The 27,216-nt window shown below is 50.5% G+C and overlaps 1 protein-coding gene across 1 annotated transcript in view; it reads left to right on the forward strand.

The window, feature by feature from the left end:
- SIM2 (SIM bHLH transcription factor 2) overlaps positions 1–26,790 on the forward strand; it is a 50,880-nt gene extending 24,090 nt beyond the window's left edge. Inside the window, exons 6-11 of the mRNA XM_048215228.2 lie at positions 119–318; positions 5,006–5,112; positions 18,535–18,682; positions 20,077–20,245; positions 20,919–21,327; positions 23,555–26,790. Of these exons, the coding sequence (XP_048071185.1) occupies positions 119–318; positions 5,006–5,112; positions 18,535–18,682; positions 20,077–20,245; positions 20,919–21,327; positions 23,555–24,012 (1,491 nt within the window). The 3' untranslated portion in view covers positions 24,013–26,790. The remainder of the gene's footprint in view (positions 1–118; positions 319–5,005; positions 5,113–18,534; positions 18,683–20,076; positions 20,246–20,918; positions 21,328–23,554) is intronic.
- The last annotated feature ends 426 nt before the right edge of the window (positions 26,791–27,216 follow it).

Raw genomic sequence — 27,216 nt, forward strand, 5'->3', positions numbered from 1 at the left:
CTGGGCTGGGCATCGTCCAGCACACTCGAGAAGGCGGGCAGGCCCCGAGCCAGGAGGCATGGGTGCCAGCCTGACCCCTGGGCTGCCGGCGGCTGACCCTGCCCTCTGCTTTCCCCAGGTCATCCACTGCAGCGGCTACTTGAAGATCAGGCAGTATATGCTGGACATGTCTCTGTACGACTCGTGCTACCAGATCGTGGGGCTGGTGGCCGTGGGCCAGTCGCTGCCGCCCAGCGCCATCACAGAGATCAAGCTGCACAGTAACATGTTCATGTTCAGGGCCAGCCTCGACCTGAAGCTGATCTTCCTGGATTCCAGGTGAGTCTGGCCCCTGCTGCTCCTGCAGAGTTCCGGAAGAAGCCGACGTGGAAACTGGCCTGAAAGCTACACCGTTAAGCCAAAATGTAACAAGGAATAAGTCACACTAAGAATGCAAGTTAGAGGGGCGCCTGGGGGGCTCAGTCAGTTAAGCGTCTGCCTTCCACTCAGCTCAGGTCATGACCCCAGTGTCTGGGGACCCCGAGGCAGGCTCCCTGCTCAGCTGGGGAGCCTGCTGCTCCCTCTCCCTCTGCTGCTCCCCCTGCTTGTGCTCTCTCTCTCTCTCTCTCTCAAGAATGTGAGTTAGAAAGTGGTTTAGTGGGACCAGGTCGTGAGTTGAAAGAATTGCTATCAGCCGTAGGACACGGGGGGTAGCCAGCTTCTCCGGGTACAAGATACTTGTTTTATATTATTTACTTATACCTTCATCATCTCACTGGAGTAGGAACTGGAAGTGTGTGTTGTGGACACAAGTTAGCTGTTCTTGAAGGCCCACGATGTCGGGATTGTGTCTTGTATCTCTATCAAGTAGGTTTAAAAAACTGAGTAGTGTGGATGGTGGGGGGGCAGCCCACGCAGGCTGGTGCGAAGCCACTGGAGCTGTGGCAGCCACCAGAGCTGAGGCTGCGAGCAGGCAGGTGGCCTTCCCTGGAGAAACCTGTGGCCACGAGCTCCTTGGGCGCCCCGTCTGGGCCTGGCCTGGGAGGGTGAAGATGCCGTGGCCCTGAACCATCTCTGTCAACTGTCCTTTCGGCTCCTACTCGAGGACGCCCTCCAGCCTGCGGATCTCCTCTCGGAGGGAGAAGGGAGAATGACCGAGGCAGAAGCACTGATTTGTTGTTTGGCTAGGCCTGCCGAAGCCCCCTGCACGGGGGAGGGGAGGGCTGGAGTGGCCAGGGCGGCAGGGCCGTCCCCCAGGGCCGCCTGCAGGCTTCACTGGCCTTGAGGCCTCCGGCCTGTGGGGCTTCTTCGGGCTTCCTTTTTCTCATTGGTAAAACGAGTCAGCCCTGCCCTGCCCACTCGGCTACCCACAGGCTGTTAGGGAGGGTGAAATTGGATCACTGACATGAAGCATTTGTCAAAATAAAAAGGCTGATGGGCTGCAAGATGAGTCCCTTCACCTGGTAGCCCCAGAGTCCTCAGCTGTACAGGGAGGACTAATGTTCAGAGACCCCACTTCTGCTTTTTGATGTGTGTGGCTAAGCTTCCCGGGTGAAAGGAGACAGATACATCCATATGTAAATATAGATATATTTTTTTTTGCTAAGATCGATAGATTTTCCACCTTTTTAATTGTGGTAAAATATACATGATGTAAAATTGGTCATTTTAACCAGTTGTGGGAGAAAACCACACATTAGGGGCAGGCGGCGAAGACACGAATTAGCCGAGGTCATCGTTAGCACACCTCAGAACCTCAGAACCCTTCAGAGGTAGAGAAATGACCAAGGTTGACATGACGCACTCGGCCTCTGTGTTTTTAGAGGCTCCCAGCAAAGACTACACATAACTGTTTGGGGAAAGGAGGTCAGCTGGCCAGACGCTGACAAATGCTGTTTTCCTGCAGCAAAGACACGCACCTGCCAGGAAAGGGGCCCGGGTGGGTGGGCTGCCTGGGAGTGTGGGGGAAGTGACAGCAGCAGTGGGAAGGGTTCTTTCTGCATTCAGGAGCCACTTGGAAAAGTGAACTGAGGAATCCCAGCCGTCCAAGTTCATTATTTCAGACACTTGGGAGGCCCTCCCTTGTTATGTCCCTCTCCTAGTTGTCCTTTGACGATTCTAGGAAAAGCCTCTGAGGCTCAGTGAGTTCTGTGGAAGAGGAAAGAGGGAGGGCTCCCCGGAGAAGGGATTTCAGGTCTTCTCAAATCTTTCGATGCACACAGCTTTGAAATGCAAAGGACAAATGGAGGGCTTTGTAGAAGAGGGTACTCGAGGTTAGCTTAGAGGTCGGACTGCTTGTGGAGGGAGCCTCAGGCCTGGGCTTTCTCGAATGCCTTTCTTTCTCCACTTCAGAGTGAGGGCTGGACCCCTGAGGTAAGTAGGAAAGAAAGACAGTGATCTGGAAGAAGACTCCCTGTCTCTGCAGAAGTCCCCTGCTGTTCTCCCAGCTAAGTACCAGGAAGCTTCTAGCAATGCTTCTGAACTCCAGTCATCTAGGAGATGCTTAAGAGTGTAGAGACAAGCTGGAGAATTCTTCACACCCTCTCTGGTCTCTGGTCTTGCAGCTCGGTCTTTGATAGACCTCTGGGCTGTGGGACAGAGGGGCTGGCCCAGGACCCAGAGGTCAGCAGAATGTCCTGGTGGGGTGGGAGATGTCAGGCCCTACATCCAAAGCCTAGAAGCCAGTGTGGGGTTGGCTTGAAGCCCAGCAGCCCTAGAGTCACGGGCCCCCCACCCAGTGTAATCCCAGACACAACTGAACTCAGTATAACCTGAAATTTGGTTCATGGGGGTTTTGTGGTATTTCACTTTGAAACTGTAGCTGGTGCTTTTGCTAAGGATGGATGAACCCAGCCATGTTTGGGGTTTGGCAAATCCCTCTGACAGGTCTTCAGACACTGGAGGTTTGGAAAAAACCAGGAAGGCATGCTGCCAGACCCTTCTCTTTCCCTTTAATTTTTAAAACCAGCGTGTACTTTGATGAGAAACTTAATACACGTGTTTCTGATTCATTTACACGTTCGGGGCCGTGGTTCTGTAACTTTACTTCCAAACAGCCTGGGAACCCTCTTTCATCCTCACACCGTAGAGATGCCTGGTTTTCTTTTTGGGGGGAAGCCAGGTCTCAGTTTTCCTGCCACACAGTTCGACTCCAATGGGGCCTGAAGTTCTAGGTGGCCCTTAGATAAATCCCCTGAGCCCCGAAAGGCTGTGGCAAGTTCCCTTTCCCACCTACCTCCAGCCCCATCTCCTTCCCGCCCTGGAGGAACACCATGGAAATGTGTACACCAAATAGTGAGCGATTCCAGGGAAATATGAGGCTCCTGGAGATTTACGACCCGAAGCCCGCGCAGAACTCAACAGAAAGGGGAGCAGGTTATGGAATGACAGTGAGGTCAGGTTTCCCCATTCCCCGTTTCATTTACAGCCAACATTTCAGATACGAGCCAGCAGGACCCCCAGTCCCGGCCAGTCCTCGGGCCCCGCCTCTACCCCCCAGGACCACCTCCCTTCCCTTAGAATCCTTCTTGTCCTCCTCTTTCATCTGTTCTTGAATATCTGTCACCAAGGCGTTGGGGCCACCTCCTCCAAGGGCACAGCTCCCAGCTCAGTTGCTCAGGGCCTGGGAAGCGACACCATTGCCGCATGCCATTTTCACCTCCGGATGGAGTGATCCGAACGCCAGTGATGATGTGGTCTTGGACGCCGAGAGCCGCTTTTCTTTAAAGAGCTGACGTGGGAAATCCGTGTTCCTGGGGCTTGATGAGAGCAGAGAGGTGATAATGGCAGGAAGGCTCCGGGAGCATGTTGCTCTTTCGCCAGCAGGCTGAAGGTGTACCTTGCAGTCACGGTGTTTGTGGGTGCTGGTCCACTATTTTCCGCGGGCTGCATGACCATCCTACAGTGATAGGAGGTGTCCGTGTCTCCAGCCGGTCTGTACATGCCACCGCCCAACCAGAGCAGCCTGAGACCAGCGTGCCAGGCAGCAGGTGTCCAGTGTGAGACGTCAAGGCTCACGCACACAGTAGCCGGGCTGCGGGAACCACCCAAGGGGCCGTCAGTGTGCGAACGGACAAACCGAACGTGATATCTACACAAAATAGAATATTACCCAGCCATGAAAACAAGGGGCATCCTGTCACATGCTACAGCATGGCGAAGCTTGGAAACATGATGCCAAGTGAGAGAAGCCAGACGCAGAAGGACATAGGCCAAATCATTTCACTCCTCTGAGATACCTATTTTTTTCTAATTAATTAATTTATTTGTCAGAGAGAGCGTACAAGCAGGGGGAGTGGCAGGCAGAGGGAGAAGCAGGCTCCCTGCTGAGCAAGGAGCCCAATGTGGGACTCGATCCCAGGACCCTGGGATCATGACCTGAGCCGAAGGCAGACGCTTCACCAACTGAGCCACCCAGGCGCCCCACTCCTATGAGATACCTAGAATAGACAGATTCATAGAGACAGAGGGAGAGCGCAGGTTACCGGGGTGGGGGGAGCAGTGGGGAGTTCTGGAGAGGGAAAGGGTGTTGGTCACACAACGTTTGGATGTAGTTATTGCCACTAAACGCACACTTAAACATGGTTAAAACAGCAAAGTTTCTGTTATGCATATTTTATCATAATAAAAAAACAAAGGTTCCCATTGGACTGTCAGCCCAAAGCCCCTGGAGAGTGGGTCTTTCTCCCACTATCGGCATCAAAGTTCACTCGTAAGCGCCCCCCAGAGAAGCTTCACCCTGAAAAAGGAAAACATGTTAAGCCATCCCAAATGTTCTTCTAGCCGGTAGTTTCAGAAGAACATTCCCGCTCGTGAGTAGTGCTACATCCTGCCCTGGGCTAGAGTTCAAAGACTCACTTCTTGTAAAAAAAGATCATTCTCAGTTTCCAAAACCAACATCACCCCCCGCCCTGAGCCTTTTAGCACTTGATTAGTTGGCAAAACCAATATTAGTTTAAATGAAAGGCAGTCTGCAGAGCAGTGTAACCCACGGAGCCACTGTCCCCCCCTCCCCCCACTGCCCCAGGGTGACCGAGCTGACCGGGTATGAGCCGCAGGACCTGATCGAGAAGACCCTCTACCATCACGTGCACGGCTGTGACGTCTTCCACCTCCGCTATGCGCACCACCTCCGTGAGTACCGCTCACCCCGCGCGGGGCGGTGGGCCGGGGCTGGCCAGGGAGGAGGGGTGAGGATGGGGCAGGAGGGCGGCCCTTGTGCGGTACGACGGTCGTCGGTTTTGCACCCACGAATTGTGGACGTCCTGCCCACTTCGTCCACCCCTTGATTAAGCACAGCTACTGCTCAGTTTTCAGACATCCCAGCTCACCTGCCAGTGACACAGGGGCGGGTGTGGGCTGGTGCAGAAGTTGCCAGATTGGAGATGGTGGATGGGAACCTCAGTTTCTCTGTGACATCTGGACACCAGTGGCAAGTGAACGCAGCCAGCAAAAGCAGCAACACGTACCGAGCTCTTACTACTGTCGGGCACCGGTTTAAGTGATGAATGATGTTGCCAACCCAGTGAGGGGGCTGCTCGTGTTCATATCCTCCTGTTACTACTGAGGAGGAGCCGAGGTTCAGAGAGGTTCAGCCACTTGCCTGGGGTTACACAGTGAGAGGCTGGCAGAGCCTGGAGCTGAAGCAGGCAGCAGCTGGCCTCTGACCACTGTCCACCACCTGGTTGGCCAGCTCAGGGGAGACCCCAGGTTCCCAGGAGGGAAGAAGTCAGCACGGAAAGAGTGAATAAGCAGGATTTGATTTGCCAATGCAGACAGTTGGGCGAACATCTGGATGGGGTGGGGGTGGGGCTGTAGTCACGGAAACGTTTAAAGAAGTGCTACTTTTCTTCTAGAATCCAACTTGAGGCAGCAAAGAGCTGGCATGGAGTGGGATACCTCAGCTTCTCACGGTCCAGCCCTTCATGCCGATGGCCGGCTCAGGGGTGCTTGTTAATGGGGTGCAGGTGGTTGGAGGAGCCTGCCCAGACAGCATGGCCCCCATTCTTGCTTTGCTTTGTGTTGACGAGGAGGCGTTAGAGGACAAGTTGCTGGTGTCGAGCCGAGGGTGGACGGCGGGTCCAAGGACTGCTCGCTCTGTGGCCACATGGTCTGCCTGCCCAGGCAGTGTCGACTGGGACCCAGTGGGCATGGCAGTTACTAGGCTGTTGCTGGAAAGACTCGGACAGCTTCTTCCTGCTCCCTGTTGATTCACAACAGCGTGGAAAGGTCGCTGTGTGCGGACAGACTCGAAGTTGTGAGCAGCCTTTATGTTTCTTGCGTTTTAATAGCTGAATCGTGATACAAGCATCCGTGTTGTTCTTGAAAGCAGCTTGGTCAGGAAGCAACTGCCCGCTGTTTGATGGGATCTGTGGGTCGGCCTCGCTCGTACGGGAGCTGAAAACAGGGTGGGAAGTGTCAATTTCAGAATTAGTTATTGGGGAGACTTGCCGGGCAGGGGGTAAGCGGGAGTGTGTGCTCTGGAGTCATGAGAGCCGTCGGGAGATGAAGAGGTGTCTGCTTTGAGGGTGTGGAGCAGTGTCATCACCACAGAATAATCTAGAAGGGAGGACAGGCGTGAGGGTCCACACCTCCACACGGCCTGGGGGGGCCCAGGGAGGGACGTTCCCTGCCGCTACCACTGCGGGGGGAGAAGGCAGGTGGCTGCTCTGAAAGCCCCTGCCCCATGGGTCCCCAGCCCCCTTCCATGGAGGCAGGAGCTTGTCAGGACCCCCGATAGCCAGCAAGCCCTGACAGCCCCCGAATTACCTGCAGGAAGAGTTGCTCCCCAGAGTGGGGCTGCTGCACTGGAGAACATGAGGCCTCTAAGCACGAAGAATGGAAACTTATAGAATTAAGTTCATCATTTTAAATCTCATTTCTGATCTCTTGTGCTGCCTGGCTGACAGAGGGGAGCAGGGATTTTTTTTCCGGGGGAAATAAATACAGTTTGTGCTTTGGAAATGTAATAAAGGCCGCAGTGACGATCAGCGCGAGGCTCCTGTGACCCCGACACAGATGCGTGCTTTTCACGTATCCATTCTGACCTTGCGTCAGTGTGGGGAGCTGGGCAGCCCTTGTGTCCATTTCCCGGATGAGCAGGTCGGCCCCAGGGGCGGAGACCTGTGGGAGGGCAGGCAGGACTAGAGTTCAGGCCTGTTTGGCTCTCAAGCCTTGAGCGGTTTCCACCACAAGACGGCTCTTAGACGTGGAGACATGGGGCTGTCTTTGTTCCGTCAGGAGCCGCAGTCTCCCCAAGCTCACCCGGCTTGGGAAGGGACTTTATTTGAGAGGTCCTCTGCCATGTGCATGATACATTCTCCTTACCTCACTTGGGATTTGGTATTTCTAGACATTTCGATTATCCAAGGGAGCCCTGAAAGGAAAGGTGTACACAGGCTTCCAGGAGACACAGAAAAGACAGAAGCATTTAGAAAGCAGAGGGAGCACAGTGTTGTTTTTTTCCCCAAAGGGGCTAGAACTGGTAAATCAAAGAAAATTTAAAACGCCAATACTGACAATGATTGCTCCTGTGCAGTGACCTTCACTACAGGGGAGAAAGCATGGGGACAGGAGGCAGACAGCATATCCCAGCCAGGCTTCAGGGAGACAGGGCATGGCCTCGGGATCCACCATGAGCCCCACGTCTGTCCCGGACTCCCGTCTGCCAGCTTTTCCTGATGTAAACTAGAGGAGCTCTGACAGTGAGAAACAGCCGAGGCTCTTACCCACAGACAGGGGTAGGAATTAGTCTTCCTGAGCTCACACCTTGGCTCCAGGATTGGAACCATCTTTGGACATCCCCCTCAGGAAAGCCATTACTTTCCCCTCCAAAGCTGGGACTCTCAAATGAAGACAGGGGACATAGTCAACACCCAGAGCATGGTTTTTGGAAGCCGGGTCTTTATGGGTGTAGAGCTTGGGTGGTCTTGAAACCTCTGTGTTGTGAGCTACCTGAGACACTGGTCTCCCTCCCACACACAGAGCTGGGGCCAGAGGGGCCAACTCCAGAAGCCGACCTGAGCCTGGAGTTCAAGTACAGTGGTTTATTTGGACAGCAACTGAAATGGGCTTAGGGGAGAGAGAAATAAGTCTTGAAGGGGAAGGAGCCTTTAAGAGGAGCTTGTCTGACTGGGACTCGGTCATGGTGCCAAGGGGGTGAGCTGAGGTATTTATATTCTGCTCCTGCCAGTCGTCGTCTGAAGGCTGCTCTCGGGGCTGCTAATCCCCTTGCTCCCCCACGTCTGTTAGAGTGGGCTCTGCTGGACAAAGGCCTCAGGAGGGAGTTTCTGGGTGCGCTCCATGGTGAGGGCAGGGATGGTAGGAGGCATGATCAGAGCAAAGGTCCAAAGGGCTGTGGCTCCTCAGCCTCCTCCCCTCGTTGGTCTCCAGGCTTTGCGAACGTGGTCTCCATCCAGCCTTCCTGCCACAAGCTGCTCCTCACCTCCCAGCCCAGGTGGTCGTTCTGTCCTGGCATGCTTTGGTCACCTCTCTCTGAGGGGCTCTGTTGCCCCCCCGCCCAGGGTCTCTGTTGGGCAGTTGGAGTGTTGTCCACACCCAAACTCCTGCCCTGTGGTTGCTGGGGAAGCCAAAACCCCCACTCTCTCCAGTTCTGTTTTCACTCCCCACATGGTGTCCACTGCTGTCCCCTCTCCTCCGGAGGATGTGTCCAGCTCCTTCCAGCCCCACCCAAGGCCCTAAGTTCTTGTTTCTGAACGACGCTTTTCCCTCGTGTTGTTCAGATCCTTATGGGGACTGTATTGGTCTGCTCGGGCCGCCATTACAAGATACTACAGGCTGAGGGGCTTAACCAACAGAAATGTGTTTTCTCACAGTGCTGGAGGCTTGAATCTGAGATCAAGGTGTCGGCAGGACTAGTTTCTCCGGAGGCCTCTGTCTTTGCCTTGTAGATGGCCGTCTTGTTCCTGTGGCCTCCAGTGGTCATCCCTCTGTGTGTGTCTGCGTCCTCCTCTCTTTTTATTATAAGGATACCAGCCATACTGGATTCGGGTCCCCCCTATTACTTCATTTTATTTCAATTACTTCTTTAAAGATCCTGTCTCCAAATACAGCGACATTCCAAGGTGCTGTGGGACGGGACTTTAGCATATGAATTTGGGTGGAACACAGTTCAGTCCGTGACAGGGACTCTGTCTCAGAGCTCTTATGTACCCAAGTAGTAGGCTTTGGGGGGACAGGTGAGAAGTCTGAGAAGTCAGGATTCGTCATTTGGAATAGTCCTGTCACATAATGCTTCAGTAAGTGACGGCAGGGCTCAGGGGCCTGGCCCAAGCCTCCCGCCCTCCAGGGTTCACCCAGATCCCGGATCCGCACGGTGGCCCCTGCCCACCTGGGACTCAAGTCCTTCATTCCGATCACAGCTGGAGCTGGCTGGTGGTTGCCCCAGGAGTGTAGACGTGCGGGGCAATCTCTGCCACTTCCTTTCCATCCCACAACTGAAGGCGGCTGGAGGTGGCCAGGACTATGGTGACCCTCAGGACTCCAAGGCCTCCTCTTCCAGGGAGACATACAGACGCATCTGTCTTCACAGTTGATGAGGTCACTGAGCACAGGAAACATCTGCCAACACCCAGGGAGGTGACTGTCCGATTTTCCAAGGCCAGATTTTCTCCACACTGGTGTCCAAAACCCAGGAATCCCTGGAGATGGGGCGAAGGGTTCTGCCAGCAGCGGACTTGGACATGCGGCAGTGGTGGCTGGAGGACCCCAGTCAGCCAAATGGTTTTCACACATTGTTCAAAATATTATCTTAACCCAGAGCAGGGATCCACGGGGTCCAAAGAAAGCATAGCCCCTAAAGAAAGAGAATTCAACACCTTCCAGAAAGTCAGCTTCATGAAGAGAAGCAGGGCTGGGCAGTGCCGTCTTTGGGGAGCATGGGCTTCCGGAGGTCAGATGGAGGCTGGCATGGCCTTGGCATCTCGGCCTCTGTGTCACTGTGGACCTGGGCCTTCCCTGCAAGTCAGACTGTGCCAGAGCTTTCCCCAGAAGCTTCTGAAAGGAAAAATGAACACGGATCCCCTAGGGAATGTATTTGACCCTCCCAGCCTTTCCCTGCCCACCATCCGTGGTGGCTTCTGCAGAACGTGGGCCCCAGTGCAGGCATGACAATCATGGGGCCTCAGGGCAATATGCAGCTTGGGAAGGGACTGATATCAGTGAAGTTGTGATTTCTGTTGAGGGACACTGGGCAGATTTCTTGTGGACACAGCAGTTTGGAAGAAGTATGATGTCCAAAAGGCTATTTGTCCAAGATGGTCAGAGAATGTCACCTAGCTCTCCAGTTAGGCCGCTCTACAGCGTGGGCCCAGCTCAGAGAACACAGGCCATGTCCAACTGTCAAAACATTTCAATATCACAGAAAGACTTCCAAGCCTGAGTATGTGGTCTACAGATCTCAAGCAATAACTGTTACAACAAAATTATAGGACAGCTGGTAGACACCCATGGAGAACGTACCTTAGACAGCACACAAGAGTAACAAACCCAAATGTTTATGGGGCCAGGCATGTGACATGTATGAAGGGGCATCTGTAGGGCAGTAGGGAGTGGTAGAGCCTGCGGCTAACACATGACCACGCACAGGCAATCTGCGTAACAACAGCACTGTGCCACCAACAGAGCCCATGCAGGAGCACATGCGGTACATGGGATACCAGTTTGCACACGTCTGTGGCTCCACCACGGAACAGGGCACACAAGTCTTCAAATGGAAGTTAAACTTGAAAGGAGTTTCCAGTCTAGTGTGACGATTCCGTTTCAGGCGACCCTAGCCTCTGCTGCTGGCCTTGCTCGCCTCTGGGCTGGAAATGCACAACCATGTTTCATTCATACTCAGATCCTTTCTGGATACTATCCTCCAAGCGGAGTCTGGAGGTAGAGGGGTCTTTGCCTTGCAGGTGAAGGTGTGGGGAAGCCTGCGCATTAAGGGGGAACCACGAGCGATGGAGCAGTAAATAATCCTCGAAAGCACAGCGTGGTCTACACCTTGTCCTGATCCCTGGAAGCAGCTTTGGACATCTAGAGGTGTAGACGGTACCTTTGGGGGGCCGGATGGGTCAGGCTCGGCCCATCTTCCGTGGTTGGTGCCACAATGTGGCCCATGGGGACCTTCTTCCTGAAGGTGCTCTCCCTGTCGTCCTTCCCATCAAAGTGCCTCGGTGTGGGGCAGGGCATCGTGTGGGGAACAGCACGCGGCTCTTCTCCAGTCTCTCTGACTATTCGCCCCCGAGGCCGGAGCTGCCAGAGGGGATAAGAGCAGGAGGAGCGTGGGGATTGCACTCACCAGTTTTCCCATGGAGGGTGGTTTTGTTTCCTGGGGCTGTCCTAGCAAAATACTACCAACTAGGGGCTGAACACAAGGGAGATGTACTCTCGCATAGTTCTGGGGACCAGAAGCCCGAAGGGAAGGTGTCGGCAGGGCTGGGCTTCCTCTGGGGACTCTGAGGGAGGATCATTCCTGCCTCTTCCAGCTTCTGCCGGCTGCTGGCAATTCTTGGCTGTGGTCCCATCCCTCCAGTCTCTGCCTCAGACGCCCCTGTGTGTGTCTTCTCCTCTTCTGTCTCTTAGAGGGGCATTTGTTCAAGGTAGGGCCCACCCTATTCCAGGACGATGTCGTCTTGAGATCCTTAACTTAATTACATCGGCGAGACCCTTTTCCCAAATGTGGTCACATTCATAGGTTCCAGGGGTCAGGACGTGGAACATCTTTTTTGGGGGAACATTATTCAGTCACGACAGGCATTTTTCGTGTCCTTTTCAGCTCTTAAAATTGAAAATAGGAATAGATAATAGAAATACATACAAATAGAAGTAGAAATTGTGCCCCAGGCCAAGGTTTACCATCCTCCCAGACGCTGACAGGCTCGCTTGTGCCTTCAGGAGGAATTCTGGAGGAACCAGGCAGGCCACCTACTTTTCTGGATAGCAAATTCACAGAACCAGAATTTCCACCCCAAAGCAGCCTCAGAAAAGTATGACCACTGGCCTCCATCTCATCATGGGCCACCCTGATTTCAGAAATATCTCAGACCACGATGTTGGAGATACCGTGGCCTAGAAGCACCAAGGCCAAGTCCTCCGCTCCCAGAGCTTACAGCTTAGGGGACATCTCCAGCCTGCCCCCATCCGTCACCCCCAAGCAGGGCCTCCACCCCAGGATCATTTCGGGCAGCTAATTAAGAACAACAGACTGGAAGGGAGATAGAGCAAACCAAGGAATGTTGTGACTAAGCGTCTAGGATTTCAGCTTGGATTGATACGCGGACTATCACCATGGGTCGTAGAGAAGCAAAAAAAAAAAAAAAAAAGAATTCTATGTCTATGTTTGTTTGGTCTCCGTATCTAAGCCCCATCAGAGCAGAGGCAGGGAGGGTCAGAAATAAAATCTCTGCGACTTCTGCTGTTGGAATCCTAATATAAAATATGTGGGATAAACTGGCTTTATTGTATTCAGCTTAGATGATTGTGGGTGGGTTTTAGGAATGTTTAAGGAACGAGGAAAGTATGGGGGTGCCCAGGTGGCTCAGTTGGTTAAGCATCTGACTCTTGATTTCAGCCCAGGTCCTGATCTTGGGGTCGTGGGATTGGGCCCCATGTTGGGCTCCACACTCAGTGCAGAGTCCCCTTGGGATTCTCTCTCCTTCTCCCTCTGCCCCTCCGCGCTGCACGTGCATACTAGCTCTCTCTGAAGAAGAAGAAGAAGAAGGAGAAGAAGGAGAAGAAGAAGAAGAAGGAGGAGGAGAAGGAGGAAGAAGAAGAAGAAGGAGGAGGAGGAGGAGGAGGAGGAGGAGGGGGAGGAGGAGGAGGAGGAGAAGGAGGAGAAGAAGGAGAAGAAGGAGAAGAAAGAATGAGGTACAAGATAGGAAAAAGGAAAGGCATCTGGTCTTACTGCCAGGGGCAGACACTTCTGGGGCAGATTTCAAAGTGGAGGAGCTTCGTAAGCGCTCCTGTTGAAGGAGGAATGGCCACTTGGGAATCCACATAGGGAACCTTTGTTGGATCTTACCGCATCTCTTTTGGGGCCCAAAGCAAATTCATTGAGTCTCCCTTAACCTTCCTTCCACCTCTCCTTCCACATGTAGCTACAGAGAACGTTCTGGAGGCTGGTGCCCCCTCCTCCCACAGGGGTCCCTCTGAAAAAAGGGATTCAGAACACCCAGCCTAGGGCCCCAGCTGTGCCCTCAAAATTTGTTGGCCCCACATTCCCCGTGTTGCCTGCCTCCCACGGTTGGGGCGCGGGATGGTGAAATGAGGCAATGTTTGCAAACCTGAGCTGGAAATAGAAACCGCGGATTTTGCTGTTAAAAAAGCAAACCCCAAGAGGAGAAGCATTGTAAATTTAGCTCTTTCCTACTACTTCTGTCTGTGCTCTTCGGCATGGAATCTCGCTCCTGCCAAGGGAGCCCACGCAGGTGCACATGCCAACCCTGGGAAGAAGAGCGCTCGTGTCTGCACTGTCCCAGAGAGCCGTGCCCTTCGTCTGGGCGGGATGGCGGTTGTGGGGCTAAGTGAGGGGCGTGGGGCCTCATGTGTGTTGAATTTCCACTTCCTGACCCCCACACAAACTACTTACCTGTGGGAAAATCATCGTTCACTTTTATTAAGAAACAAACACCTCCTTATTGTTGGACATGTAGACAGTCAAAAAAAGCTGAGAAGAAGAAAATGAAACTTACTTGTAATTTGACCAGCCAGATAATGAGAGTTAATATATATCAAGTCCTTGCTGTGTGTCCGAGCCCCTGTTCTAAAGCTTCACGCAGATTATCTATCCTCCCAGCAGCGGGTGAGGTAGGGAGTATGATTATGCCCTTGTTCTAAATGAGGAAACTGAGCCATAGGGGGTTAGTAACTTGTCCGCGATCACACAGTTAGCTGGGTGTATATGTGTGTGTGCACATGTGCGTGCAGTTTCTCCTACCTGTACTCTACGTACTTCTGAATCTCGTCTTTTTTTTTAATGAGACATAATTGACATATAACAGTATATTAGTTTCGGGTGTGCAACGTAATGATTCGACATTTGTATGTATTGCTATGTGACCACAATGAGTCTAGTTAACATCCATTACAATATAGTTATAAATTTTTTTCTTGAGAGCTTTTAAGATCTACTCCTGTAGCAACTTTCAGTATATAATACAGTGTTATTAAGTCCTCATGCTGGACATTACATCTCCAGGACTTATTCATTTAATTTATTTTTTTATAAAGATTTTATTTATTTGAGAGAGAGAGACAGCAAGCATGAGTTGGGAGAGGAAGAAGCAGACTCCCCTCTGAGCTCGGAGCCCAAAGCGGGGCTCCATCCCAGGACCCTGAGATCATGACCTGAGCTGAAGTCAGATGCTTAACGGACTGAGCCACCCAGATGCCCCTCCAAGACTTATGTATTTCAAAACTGAAAGTCTCTACCTCTTGATCCCTCTTACCCATTTCACCACCTGCCACCCTTCAGCTTTGGCAGCAGCCAATCTGTTCTCTGAATCTATGAACTTTTTTTTTAGTTTGCACATGTAAGTGAGGTGACATGGTATTTGTCTTCGACTTATCTCACTGAACAAAATGCCCTCAGGGTCCATCCATGTTGTCCCAAATGGCAGGATTTCCTTCTTTCTTAATGGCTGAACAGTATTCCTCTGTGTGTGTGTGTACATATATCCACCACAATTTCTTTATCCACTCATCCGTGGATGGACACTTAGGGTGCTTTCATTTCTTCACTTTTGTAAGTAATGCTGCAATGAACACGCGGGCACAGATATCTTTTCAAGTTAGTGTTTTCATTTCCTTCAGAAAAATTAGCCAGAAGTGGAATTTCTGGATCATATGGTAGTTCTGTCTTAAATTTTTTGAGGAACCTCCTTACTGTTTTCCATAGAGGCTGCACCGATTTACATTCCTACATATAGAGCACAGGGGTGCCCTATATCCCTCTTCCCTACATCCTTGCCAACACTTATTTTTATTGCTATGCAGTACCACTTGTTATTTTTGCTTTTCATCTTTTAAGGAATTTTGGGGGGTTCCATACAAATTTTAGAATGGTTTGTTCTGTTTTTTCAAAGGATGATGCTGGAATTTTAATAGGGATTGCATTAAATCTATAGATTGCTCTGGGTAGTATGGACATTTTATATGAATTCTTCTACTCCATGAACATGGGATATCTTTGCATTAATTTGTGTCTCCTTCAGGTTCTTTCACTAATGTCTTGTAGTTTTTAGGGTATAGGTCTTTCACCTCCTTCATTAGATTTATTCCTAGGTATTTTAGTCTTTTTGATGTAATTTGTAAAGGGGATTGTTTTCTTAATTTCTCTTTCTGATAGTTCATTATTAATGTATAGAAACCCAACAGATTTTTGTATATTGATTTTATATCCTGCAACTTTACTCAATTCGTTTATTGGTTCTAAGAGTTTTTTGGGGGTGCCTGGGTGGTTCAGTCGTTAAGCGTCTGCCTTTGGCTCAGGGCGTGATCCCGGTGTTATGGGATCGAGCCCCGCATCAGGCTCCTCCTCTGGGAGCCTGCTTCTTTCTCTCCTACTCCCCCTGCTTGTGTTCCCTCTCTCTTTGGCTGTCTCTGTCAAATAAATAAATAAAATCTTTTAAAAAAAAGAATTTTTTGATGGAATCTTTAGGGTTTTCTGTATATAATGTGTCATCTGCAAATAGTGACAGTTTTACTCCTTCTTTTCCGATTGGGTTGCCTTTTATTTCTTTTTCTTGCCTAAGTGCTCTGGCTAGGACTTCTGATTCTATGTTGACTAAAAGTGGCGAGAGTGAGCATTCTTGACTTGTTCCTGATCTGAGAGGACAAGCTTTTGGCTTTCCCCTGTTGAGTGTAGTGTTAGCTGTGGACTTGTCATAAATGGCCTTTATTATGTACAGTGGGCTTTTATATCCCCATTTTATTGAGAGGGTTTTTTTTTTATTATAAATGGGTGATGAATTTTTCCAAATGCTTTTTCTGCATCTATTTTTATCCCTCACCTTGTTAATGTGGTGTATCCTATCGATTGATTTGCAGATGTTGAACCATCCTTGCATCCTGGAAATAAATCCCATTTGATCCTGGTGTGTGATCCTTTTAATGTATTCTTGAATTCAGTTTGTTAATATTTTGTTGAAGATTTTTGCATCTATTTCATCAGAGATATGGACCTGTAATTTCCCTTTTTTGTGGTATCCTTGTCTGGTTTTGGTATCAGAGACACACTGGCCTCATAAATGTGTTTGGAAGTATTCCCTCCTCCTCTGATTTTCCAAAGAGTTTGAAAAAGATTGGTATTAATGCTTCTTTAAGCATTTGGTGAATTCGTCAGTGAAGCCATCTGGTCCTGGACTTCTGTTTGTTGGGAGGTTTGGATCACTGATTCAGTCTTCTTTCTAGTAATCAGTCCTATTCAGATTTTCTGTTTCTTCATCATTCAGTCTTCATAAGTTGTATGTTTCTAGCAAATTAGCCGTTTCTTCTAAGTTCCTCGATTTGTTGGCATGTAATTGTTCATAGCAGTCTCATATGATCTTTGTACGTCTGTGGTCTTGGATGTGCCTTCTTTTCATTTATCATTATGTCATACACATTCCCCATAATGCTACAAAGTTTTATTAATCATTATTCCAGTAGCGGCATAGTACTCCAAAATTATTTACCATCTTCCCTAAACTTCTTGGGCAGTTAAGTCTCCCCCTCCTTTTCCCCCAGAATTATAAGCAGAAATCCTTGTAACAGGACCAATTATTGGAAGTGAAGTCTGTGTCAATGGATATGAGCCATCAGACTGCTTCCCAGAAGGAACATATCTTCTGTCAACACATGACAATGCCTCCCACCATAGATTAGCTGACATCGCCCATTGTCATTTCATTATTTTGAGATACAATCCACATAGTATAAAACTCACCATTTTAACCATTTTCAGAGGTTTTCAGCATATTTACAATGTTGTGCAACTATCACCTTTACTGAATTCCAGAACATTTTCTTCATCTCCAGAAGAACCCTGGTACCCATCAGCAGTCACTCCTGGTCCTCCTCATCCCCCAGCTCCTGTCAACCACTAAGCTGCTTTTGATCTCTAAAGATGTGCCTATTCTGGACATTTCACATAAATGGAACCATACAATATTTTTTTTCTTTTTGAATGTCTGCTGATTTAATGGATGGTATCTAGCTTTGAGTTTAGCAAATACATTGAATATTTGTTTATCACTTATATTTATTCTTTGGTGAATTGTTTGTTCAGGTCCTTTTCTCATATTACTTTTAGGGTCTTAATGTTTTCATTGATCTATGTGAACTCTTTATATATTAAGGCTAGTAGCTCTTTGACTATCGTATTTGCAGTAATTTTTCTTCTGCACCAGAATATTTTACTGCAGGTGTTAAAGTGGATGATAAAGAAGCACCTTTAATATAAAAAGAAGCCACAAAAGGCATTGGAGAGCCCCAGGAGGGTTTGGGCAGACAGTGACGGGGCCTCTGCCTAGTGGCACAAGATGAGGGCTGAATTTCAGCCCCTGGGGGTTCCTTCGGTGCCAACTAGTGCAGGCACAGAATTTGGCCACCTCCCCACATCCCTGCTCAGGTGGCTGCTAATTAGGGCTCTGGGGCCAGCCCTGTTTTGAGAAGCAGGGATGCCCTGTAGCCATGACCTAGATATCAAGGGATGCCTTTTAGATTTGTGCTGGCCTTCTCTTCCCTGGAGAAGACTAACTGGGACTTTCTCCTCTCCACTGCCCACCCAAAGCTTCTGGCACTTTCCTTCCCCTCCAGCCTGTGCCCTCCAGGCCCTGAGGGAAATCAGCACAGAGGCTTTGGAAGTGAGTGTGGCTCAGCAGTCTGGAGTTTGCACCCATGCATGGAAGATGGGCCCATAGGCCCCGTGTTCAGAAACCAGCCAAGCAGAGTTCTTTCCTACATATGCAACATAGGAAATTAACAGGCCTGAGGAAAAGGGGGGTTGATGGGAAGAAAATATAAAAGGCAACAGAATAGCAGTCTCACCGTGAATACACACGTGTTCTGGAGAGTAGCACCTATCAACAACAATTTGACACTTGGTTGAATGGACTTATTATTTTGTTAAAATAACTACATCACCCCTCCCCCTGGTGCCTATTAAGGGTTTTGGGGATTAAGGGTTTGGGGGATTATAACATAATCGTGGCATTTGGGAAACTGAAAAGCAGAACCAATTTTATCACTCTGCCAGGTGCAAATGTTGTATGGGGACTAATTGTTTTTCCCAATGAAATCAGTGACTGTTAAATTTGATGAGGGGGAGAGATTGCTCCTCAGACCCCTTGAAATTGTAGGCAAAAATCTTGCACGTGTGCATGTGTGCGTGTGTGTGCGTGCAAGCATGTACCTTCCTGTGGAGAAAGCCCATTTCTCTGTCAAGTTCTCAGAGGTGTCCTTGACCCCAGAAAGGTCCAGAACCAGGGCTGCAGGTTATCCATGGCGTGGTGTCCCCAAAGCGGGGCCTGCTAATTGTCCCTCGGGATTCATGTCACCTTGTGCTTGCAGTGCTGGTGAAGGGCCAGGTGACCACCAAGTACTACCGGCTGCTGTCCAAGCTGGGCGGCTGGGTGTGGGTGCAGAGCTGCGCCACCGTCGTGCACAACAGCCGCTCGTCACGGCCGCACTGCATCGTGAGTGTCAATTATGTCCTCACGTAAGTCAGACGTATTTGTTTCCTTGCTCTCTCCTCCTCCCCTGTCCCTCATCAGCCCGCTCCCACAAGCACCATCTCTCCCTCTCTCTCTCTTTGTCTCTCTTTCCGAAACTGTTCATTTGTCTGCTGTTTCGTTTTTATTTGAACAGTCTGTTCATTTGGGAAGGTCCAAACTATTTCTGTACTGAGCACTGAGAGCCAGGTGCTAGGCAGTGCGGGGAACACCAGAAAGGGAGCCCTGCCCCAGGCACAGCTGAAGATCAGATCACAGAGACCAGCTGAGGGTGGGGGAGATGGCCCCCCTCCATCCTGCATAAGCTCTACAGGCGATGTCCATCCCGGACCAGGAATATGAAGTTATACTCTTCGTGCCCACAAACATCCGGTCATCTTGCATGCTCCTGCCATTTGGGACAGGAGATAGCTCGCGTTTTTTCCCTTTCTGTATAGCCCATTGTAGATGATGATGAACGTTTAGAATCCTTTAGAATCCCAGAAGGTCAAGTTCAGTTGCAAATACTTTTAAGACCATTACGCACAGCAGGACATGCGTCTCCCTGGGACCATATACTACTGTGGAGCCACCATGGCTACTGTATGTGAAATCACCCGCCCCCAGCTCTGGCTCTGAACTTGATACCCTCGCAGCCCCCCAGCCCCACCCTGACCAAGGTTCTCCAGTGTGCTCTACGGCACTGAGGGTTTAGGCTCTCAGTTCTCTCACAGAATGATTGCCGGGTCCCTGGTTTCTTGGTTTGGTTTGGTTTTTTTAGAACTAGAGCGTGATTTTAGCAAAACTGTAGGGAAGAAAGCATTTTAGCCACTTAATGATTCTTCCTAAGCAAACAGGTGTGGGCTGGTACTTTGGGCAACTCCCCCCCCAACCCATGAACACAACCATGCCTAGTTGGCTCTTTAGGGCAGAAACAGGTGCCTGTTGTGGAAATGGGCGAAGCTGGCAGCCAGGCTCCTGGACCCTTGACGGTCCCCCACTCACGCCTCCCTGGGTGCTAACTAGAGAAGCAGCTGAGGCCCAGATACTCAAACTGAGAAGTAGTGCTTCTGCCCTTTCCTTTTGCCCTGACACACTTCCTCGTGGCCCATGGCGCCCCAGGGAAATGTGTTTGGGAGCTACGGGATGAGAGAGAACTACAGTGACACCCCCTCCCCCCCCCCGTTCCTGCTGGAGAACACTGACCTCACTCAGCATTGCCCAGGCCTTTAGCGGGGGCTTTTATCATGAGGGTGGGCTGCGCCCTGCTCAAGTCCTGTCCCATCCAACCTCAGTGAAGCTGTGCTGGAGCTCTGTGATGCCCTCGCTCAGGGGTGGGGCCAGGGAAGCCGCTCTTCCCGGCAGCCCGCTGGACAGGACTTGTCCTGCTCTTGCTTCTCAGGGATATCGAATACAAGGAACTGCAGTTGTCGCTGGACCAGGTGTCTACGTCCAAGTGCCAGGACTCCTGGAGGACTGCCTTGTCTACCTCACAAGAAACTAGGAAATTAGCTAAACCCAAAAATACGAAGCTGAAGACAAAGCTGAGAACAAACCCTTACCCCCCACAGGTAACACGTGGGGCCCGCTGGGGCAGGGTGCAGCAGACACCCGGCCTGGGGGGGGCTCAGGACCCCCAGCCCGTTTGGGAATGCTGAGCCTCTGACTGCAGAGCAGGTCTCCCGGGCTGGAAGCTTCCCTGTGCGGTGCGGCAAGGTCCCCTGGGGCTGTCCCGCACACACAGCAGTGACTCGGCCTGGAGGCACTCAAAGCCAACATCTGGGAGGACTAGTCAGATCTAGGAAAAAGACTAAATTAGGAAGGCACATCAGCTTGTTGGAATCCATGTTAACGTGGCTTAGAGCACAGTGCATTGTGCTTCCATAGCACAATGAAAATCTTCCTTTTTAAAAATTTTTTAATGAAATTTATTTTTTATGAAAATTTTATTTTTTAATGAAAACCTTTTTTTTTTTTTTTTTTTAAGTAGTTTGTAACCTCTCAGAAATAGAAAGTGCCTATGTGTATCTGGTATGTGGTCAGCTTGGGCTGGGGGGATCTCGTTCCAAGCAGGAGGTGGGTCGCTGTGGTACTGTTTGCTGTGCACCTGTCCCCGGTGGGACCTCACTGTGGTGGCCAGGTAGGCCCAGCCCAGGGATGCCGTTGAGCCCTAGAGGGTGGGGTCTGGTGAGGCCGGAGGGCAGTGTCTCACTGGCCCCTTCATCCATCTTCTTTGCCATGCAGCAATACAGCTCGTTCCAAATGGACAAACTGGAATGCAGCCAGCTGGGAAACTGGAGAGCCAGCCCCCCGGCAAACGCCCTGGCACCCCCAGAACAGCAGCTCCATTCAGAAAGCAGCGACCTTTTGTACGCCCCGTCCTACAGCCTGCCCTTCTCCTACCATTATGGACACTTCCCTCTGGACTCTCACGTCTTCAGCAGCAAAAAGCCAATGTTGCCGGCCAAATTCGGGCAGCCCCAAGGATCCCCGTGTGAGGTGGCACGCTTTTTCCTGAGCGCCCTGCCAGCCAGTGGTGAATGCCAGTGGCATTACGCCAACCCCCTAGTGCCTAGCAGCCCGTCTCCAGCTAAAAACCTTTCTGAGCCGCCGGTGAACGCTGCTCGGCACAGCCTCGTGCCAAACTACGAAGGTGGGTCGTGTTTGCACGAGGGGAGGGGGCGGGACTGGGGACAGCGGCGGCGGTGGTGGGTGGCAAATGGAAAAAGGATCCTCACACTGTGGGCCAACTTTTCCTTCTGCTTGTAAGTAGGAATTGCTCCGCTTTCCTGCTCTTGACGGGAGTCGCTTCACGAGAGGGAGACGAGCAGGGTGACCGAGTCCGCGTGCCTCTCGTGGCACCAGTGACAGTATTGAGGGCAGAGGAACCCAGGTGTTCAGCCACCCTCCCTGAAAACCCTGGCCTCGTTTGCTCCCCAAGAGGGAGACAAAGTGATTTTCAAACCCAGCTCCCGGGTACTGAGAATGCTCCAGCCACATTTATTTTACAAGATTCCTTTTCCACTCCACCCAAAAATGAATACAGGACTCTGTTGGTTTTCTTCCCACGCCAGTTTTCAAAGTGCGGAAAACAGTGGTGGAAATTCATGAGCTCAAAGACACAAATGTCACTCACCAACCCAGGGCAAATAACATAAACACTCCACGACTCAGTTTCTTCATCTGTAAAATGCGACCATAACCCATGCGATACGCCTACTACCCCAGGGCTCGGCACACAATGGGCACCTGCCCAGCACCGCTGGTTCAACAGCAGAGGCAGGAGTGGCCCCTCCCCCAGCTCTTCCTGGTAGCAGACAAGCAGATGTCCTCCGGGGATGGGCCACCAGCTTCCCCAGCCCAGACAGACTCCTGTTTGCTCACTGGCCCAACCCCAGGCAGAGGGTGGGTGGGGTTGAGGGGTAGCTGCAAGAGGTGTATTTGTGTGTCACGCAGACCTAATGACTGCTCAGAGGGTAGGCCAAGATGGTGCAAGTTTCCTGCAGGGGCTACTGCATTTGGGGTAAATGGTACACGCTCAGAAAAGAAACCCCTGCCTGAAGAGGAGAGCTCTCTGGAGCCCCGCCCCCTTCCCCACTCTAACTTTCTCTCTTCGGAGGCAGGGCTCTGTTCCTCCTCGGGCTGCCTGGGGAATCTCTTGCTTGGCCTGTCTTTCAAGGCGGAGACACATTTTGTCTCTAAATCTGAGAGGAGGGATAGGCTGTGGGAGAAAGCTAACCACCTTGGAGATTACTAGGACGTATGTTTCAAAAGTAGCCAGCTTAGAAAAGAACATGCCAGCGACTAGGGCAGTGCAGCCCTGCCTTCCGGCCTGGGCCAGTCCTTGGAGCCACAGTTTCTCAGATTTGGAGCGAAAGCCATCAGCGTACTGGATCGCTCACATAACCAAGGAAGGGAAGTAAAGCTAAGCATTTTGATAACAGCCGAAAGTATTATTGACTTGAGATTGACCTGAGAGAATTCTTTTTCTTTGCGTGTGGAAGCTGGCCAATGATATAACTAACACACAGCATCTTTTTTTTTAGTTGCTATTTTGAAAGTGAAAGTGGTTAATAAGGAGCTCATTTGTCATATACTTGGTAAAAATGGACCAAAGGTGCTAATTTGGGGCAATTTGTGATCTACTTTCTAGTCTTTTTTGATGTTAAAGGAAGACAAAATTTGTCTTAAGGTTAAAAAAACCCCAGAACGACCATAGGGAGCTAATTGATTGCAGGCACCTGATTACTGAGGGTGATTATTTAGTTATGACGGCACTAAAAGGAGCAGGCGTGATTACCACCTCACCCTCCCTACTGAGGGCTAAGCAAAAAAAAAAAAAAAAAAGAAAAAGAAAAGAAAAGAGAAGAAAAAAAAAAAAAAGAAAACAGGGTTGACTGGGGCCACCTTACCGGTCAGGCAGTGGAAGCCTCTAGACCAACGCTGTCCAAATATGGTAGCCAGTAGCCACGTGCGGCTGTCGCGCACTGACATGTGGCTAGGGCAGCGAGAGGTGCTGCTGTGTGTGCACTGCACTTCCAAGACAGAAACAAAGAGTCAAGTATCGCAATCATTTGAAAGTATTGACTCCACACTGAAAGAACCTATTGCACATGCGGCATTACATTGAGTGCACCGGGTCCATGAGTTGCACCTGTTCCTCTTCGCTAGTTAATGCGACCACCAGAGCACTGCAGCTCGCAGTTGGGCAGCGCGGGCCTGGGCGCGGAGGGCAAGGGGCCCAGGCGGCTGCGTGGGCGGTGCGCGCTGCGGGTGGCCGAGGGGTGGTGGCGGCGCCCGGACCCGCCGGGTTGGTGCTGCTTTGGGCAGGTCCCCTTCCTCCCCCGCGCGGGCGTCTAACGTGTCGCCTGTCCCCGCAGCGCCCGCCGCCGCCGCCGCGCGCAGGTTTGGCGAGGACACCGCGCCGCCGCCACCGCCGCCGCCACCGCCGCCGCCGAGCTTCCCGAGCTGCGGCCACTACCGCGAGGAGTCCGCGCTGGGCCCGGCCAAGGCCGCCCGCCAGGCCGCCCGGGACGGGGCGCGGCTGGCGCTGGCCCGCGCGGCGCCCGAGTGCTGCGCGCCGCCGGCCCCCGAGCCCCCGGGCGCGCCTGCGCAGCTGCCCTTCGTGCTGCTCAACTACCACCGCGTGCTGGCCCGGCGCGGGCCGCTGGGGGGCGCTGCGCCCGGCGCGCCCGCCCTCGCCTGCGGCCCCGGTGCCCCCGAGGCGGCGGCCGGCGCGCTGCGGCCCCGGCCCCCCGGCCCCGCCGCCGCCTCGCAGCCCGGCGCGCCGCTGCCGCACTACCTGGGCGCCTCGGTCATCATCACCAACGGCAGGTGACCTCGCGCGGGGCTGCCCGCAGGGAGAAGCCATAGGCCAGGCCTCGGGCTCCTGTTCTCCAGAGCGCAGCCGAATGACGGGGGGCGAGCTGTATATGCACGGTTTAAATTAATTTATACAGAGACGACTATTTTAATAGAACTCCGCGGCCGACTTCTAGATTTTTACGTAGATTCCACAAACGCCAGTGCAGGGGACTGCGGTGCGGCCCGAGGCGGGGGGAGGAAGGCCCGCCGGACCTTCGTTCTCCAAGATCCGGGTTCCGAAGGGGCAGAGCGGAGCGCCCCCCGCGTCCCACGTGTGACCTCAAACTACCCCGTCTTGGGGGCGGACTTGGGTTCCTCACCTTGACATCAGGCTCGCGCGCCTCGCCTCGCCCCCGATGCTCAGTAGCGGTCCCCCCGGGGGACTGAAGGAGCTCCCACCCCCACTGTAGAGGGGAGAGCGCACCCTGATACAGGCAGGCACGCCGGGCGGGAGACCCCCTAGGAGGAGGAGGCCTCCAGAATTCGGAGTCTTGGAGTCGAAGGCGGGCTGTGATGACTTAAGTCCCACGCATCGGCAACAGCTCTGACCGCTTTACAAGTCATTCACGAGTCTCATTAAAAGTTGTTGTGTTCATTTAAGCCTTTTCTCAGTACGAACATCAGCAAGCCGAGACCAAGGGAGTGAACGCACACGGGTGTGACTCACAAGCACATTCGTGAGCTTTTACTTCCTAACCCCTATGAACTCTTGATACCACCAAGAATAGCACCTTCAGAATATATGGAATAGGCATTAAATGCAAAAATAAAGCCAGATATTTTCTGAGAATGACAAGTGGATGACGAGGTGCCCAAGGCGACTGGCTACCCCTGTCACGTTTGCTTAGGGGGCAACATCCCTCTGGCCCACACAGACCTGTAATTCCCTAAGCTCGTGTTTGCTACAAGTCATGCTAATAAAGTTAGTTACATTGCATGTGCAATATGGAAATTGTCAATGCACTGCGCCCCTGTGGAAGAACGCTCGAGAGGAATGGTATAAAAATGTATACATTTCCTTCAGCATTTCCTGCATTTCCTGCATAGCAAGAAAACCCCGTGAACATGTCCTGTATGTAACAGGTGAACAGAAATCCTTTTATAAGGCACCAGCAGTGTTTTAAAAATAAACTTCCATTCATTTTTGTCTTACTTTTATATTTTTGCTTCAAGATTTCACCATTTAAAAATCCTACCATGGCTCTGAAACGGATTGATGCATCGAACCACCGTCTTTCAATTTGCTCCACACTATAAACACTCCCTCATTTCCTTTTTTCAAAAATGGTTTTCTTTCAGGAAATTCTGCGCCTGAGTGGAAAGAGTTTTCACAAATGTCTTTAACTCATTCTTCTAGAATCAAAGCTCACCTATATATAATTGTTTGCAACATGTGAAATGATCGCTTGCCAGCCTAGTGTCACACTGAGGGTCTGCCTCATTCTTAGCAGGGCGTCAGTAGCCTTATGGTAGGGGTGACATTTGCAAATTTAGGAACATGCGTGGTGCAGCAAAGGGACTGAGTCAAAGAATCGAACGCACGCACCTCTACGCGACACTTAGCTATACCTCATTAGCAGCCCTTCATACACACAGAAAACAAGCCTGGGGTATTATTTTTTTATGCTCACAAGTCTCGTCATTAAACCGGGATTCCTGAAAGGTGGGGCTTTGATGAGCAGGCGATATCACCTGACATTTTTTCAATAAAGTACCACAAAATGCGTTTGTGTCTACCTTGTTATTCATCATCGGAGGCTGTGTTCGTTAGTAAATACAAACCATGAAGGCTTTCGAGCAGTTTAAGATCAAAGGTTACTGTGAAAAAATAAGACCATGATAGATTTGCAAATGATAACGTAAATAGTCTTAACAACGAGTGTGTATGTACTTGAAAAATAAAATGTGTACTAGGGAAAACTTCCTTGTCTAAACAAACATTGGGGTTTTCATAGCCTAGAACATGAAGGAAGATTCCTATGCAAGCCAGCTTCCAGGAGGCCGGCAGCTCAGTGCAAAGTTAACAGGAGTTACCATGGCAACCTAATATTGTTACCTCCATCTTTAAGAGTCTGCACATTTAAGCTGGGGATATCATTTCTTGACTTCTGTGAGGCTCCGGCAGGGGAAGAGGAAGCATTTTAATAAATATGACTCTCTTTCACAAAAAAAAAAAGAAAAGAAAAGAAAAGAAAAAAAAATTGTAGTGGGTCCTAACACATTGACAAAAATGCCGGATCAAACAGATTTGAGAAATAAACCCGGTTCAAGACTGGCCGGGCTCTCCAAGGGGCCTCCCAGGGAAAGGAATTCTTTTATGTTCATGGAAGCCCTTTCTAGAAAAGCCATTCCATTCATACCTTTGTAGAGAAGGGACCAGGGTGTGAAGAAGGCTGCTCTGAGGAAATCTGCAAGAGCTGGGTATTTTGCACCCCCTTGCCCCCCCACCCCTTTGTCCTTTTTAAAGTCCTATGGCCAAGCCTTCCCCCTTGGACCCAAAGGGGGAGAAGTTTATACAGTCAATGAATCCTATACAAAGTCTACCCGAAGTTGTAATTTATTGTAACTGTAAGACAGTTAAGGTAGACTGTGGGGGCTGCTACAGATAAAATGGGATAAAAAGAACATTTTCCAATAAATGCCAGAAAACTATAGTAGTTTAAAATCTTAGTGAATCATAGCCCTCGGGTTATCGAAGATGCATTAGTCAAGCTGTTCCTAAACTTAAGTATGATATATAAGGTTAAAATCTTGGGGAAAAACCTCAAAAGTCAAGCAGTTCTTACAAAAGTAAGAACAATTCTACAAGAACAAAATCTGTTCTAGTAAATTTGTTGTTACATTAAATTTATTTTTCAATTTAAAAATTTATATTAAATGGTTATATTAAATTTATTTCTCACCTCAGTTAAAAGGGTTTTTTTTTTTTGTTTTTTTTTTTTTACTTTGGGTTTTGCTAACTTTCACTCTTTGGAGTAATAAGATTTCTCTTTTGTATGACACATAATACATTTGTCAAAAATAAATCAAAAACAACCAAAAAAGCACCCGACTTCTCAATACTTAGAAATACATACATTTTCCTTACTATGTAAAACTATTTATTTTGTAAAAATGTTTAAATATGAATAAAAATTCTGTAACGAAGAGTAGTTGCCTATTTTCAAAAATGAAATTT

The sequence above is a fragment of the Ursus arctos genome, unplaced genomic scaffold, assembly GCF_023065955.2.
Source record: "Ursus arctos isolate Adak ecotype North America unplaced genomic scaffold, UrsArc2.0 scaffold_4, whole genome shotgun sequence".
Classification (NCBI taxonomy): Eukaryota; Metazoa; Chordata; class Mammalia; order Carnivora; family Ursidae; genus Ursus; species Ursus arctos.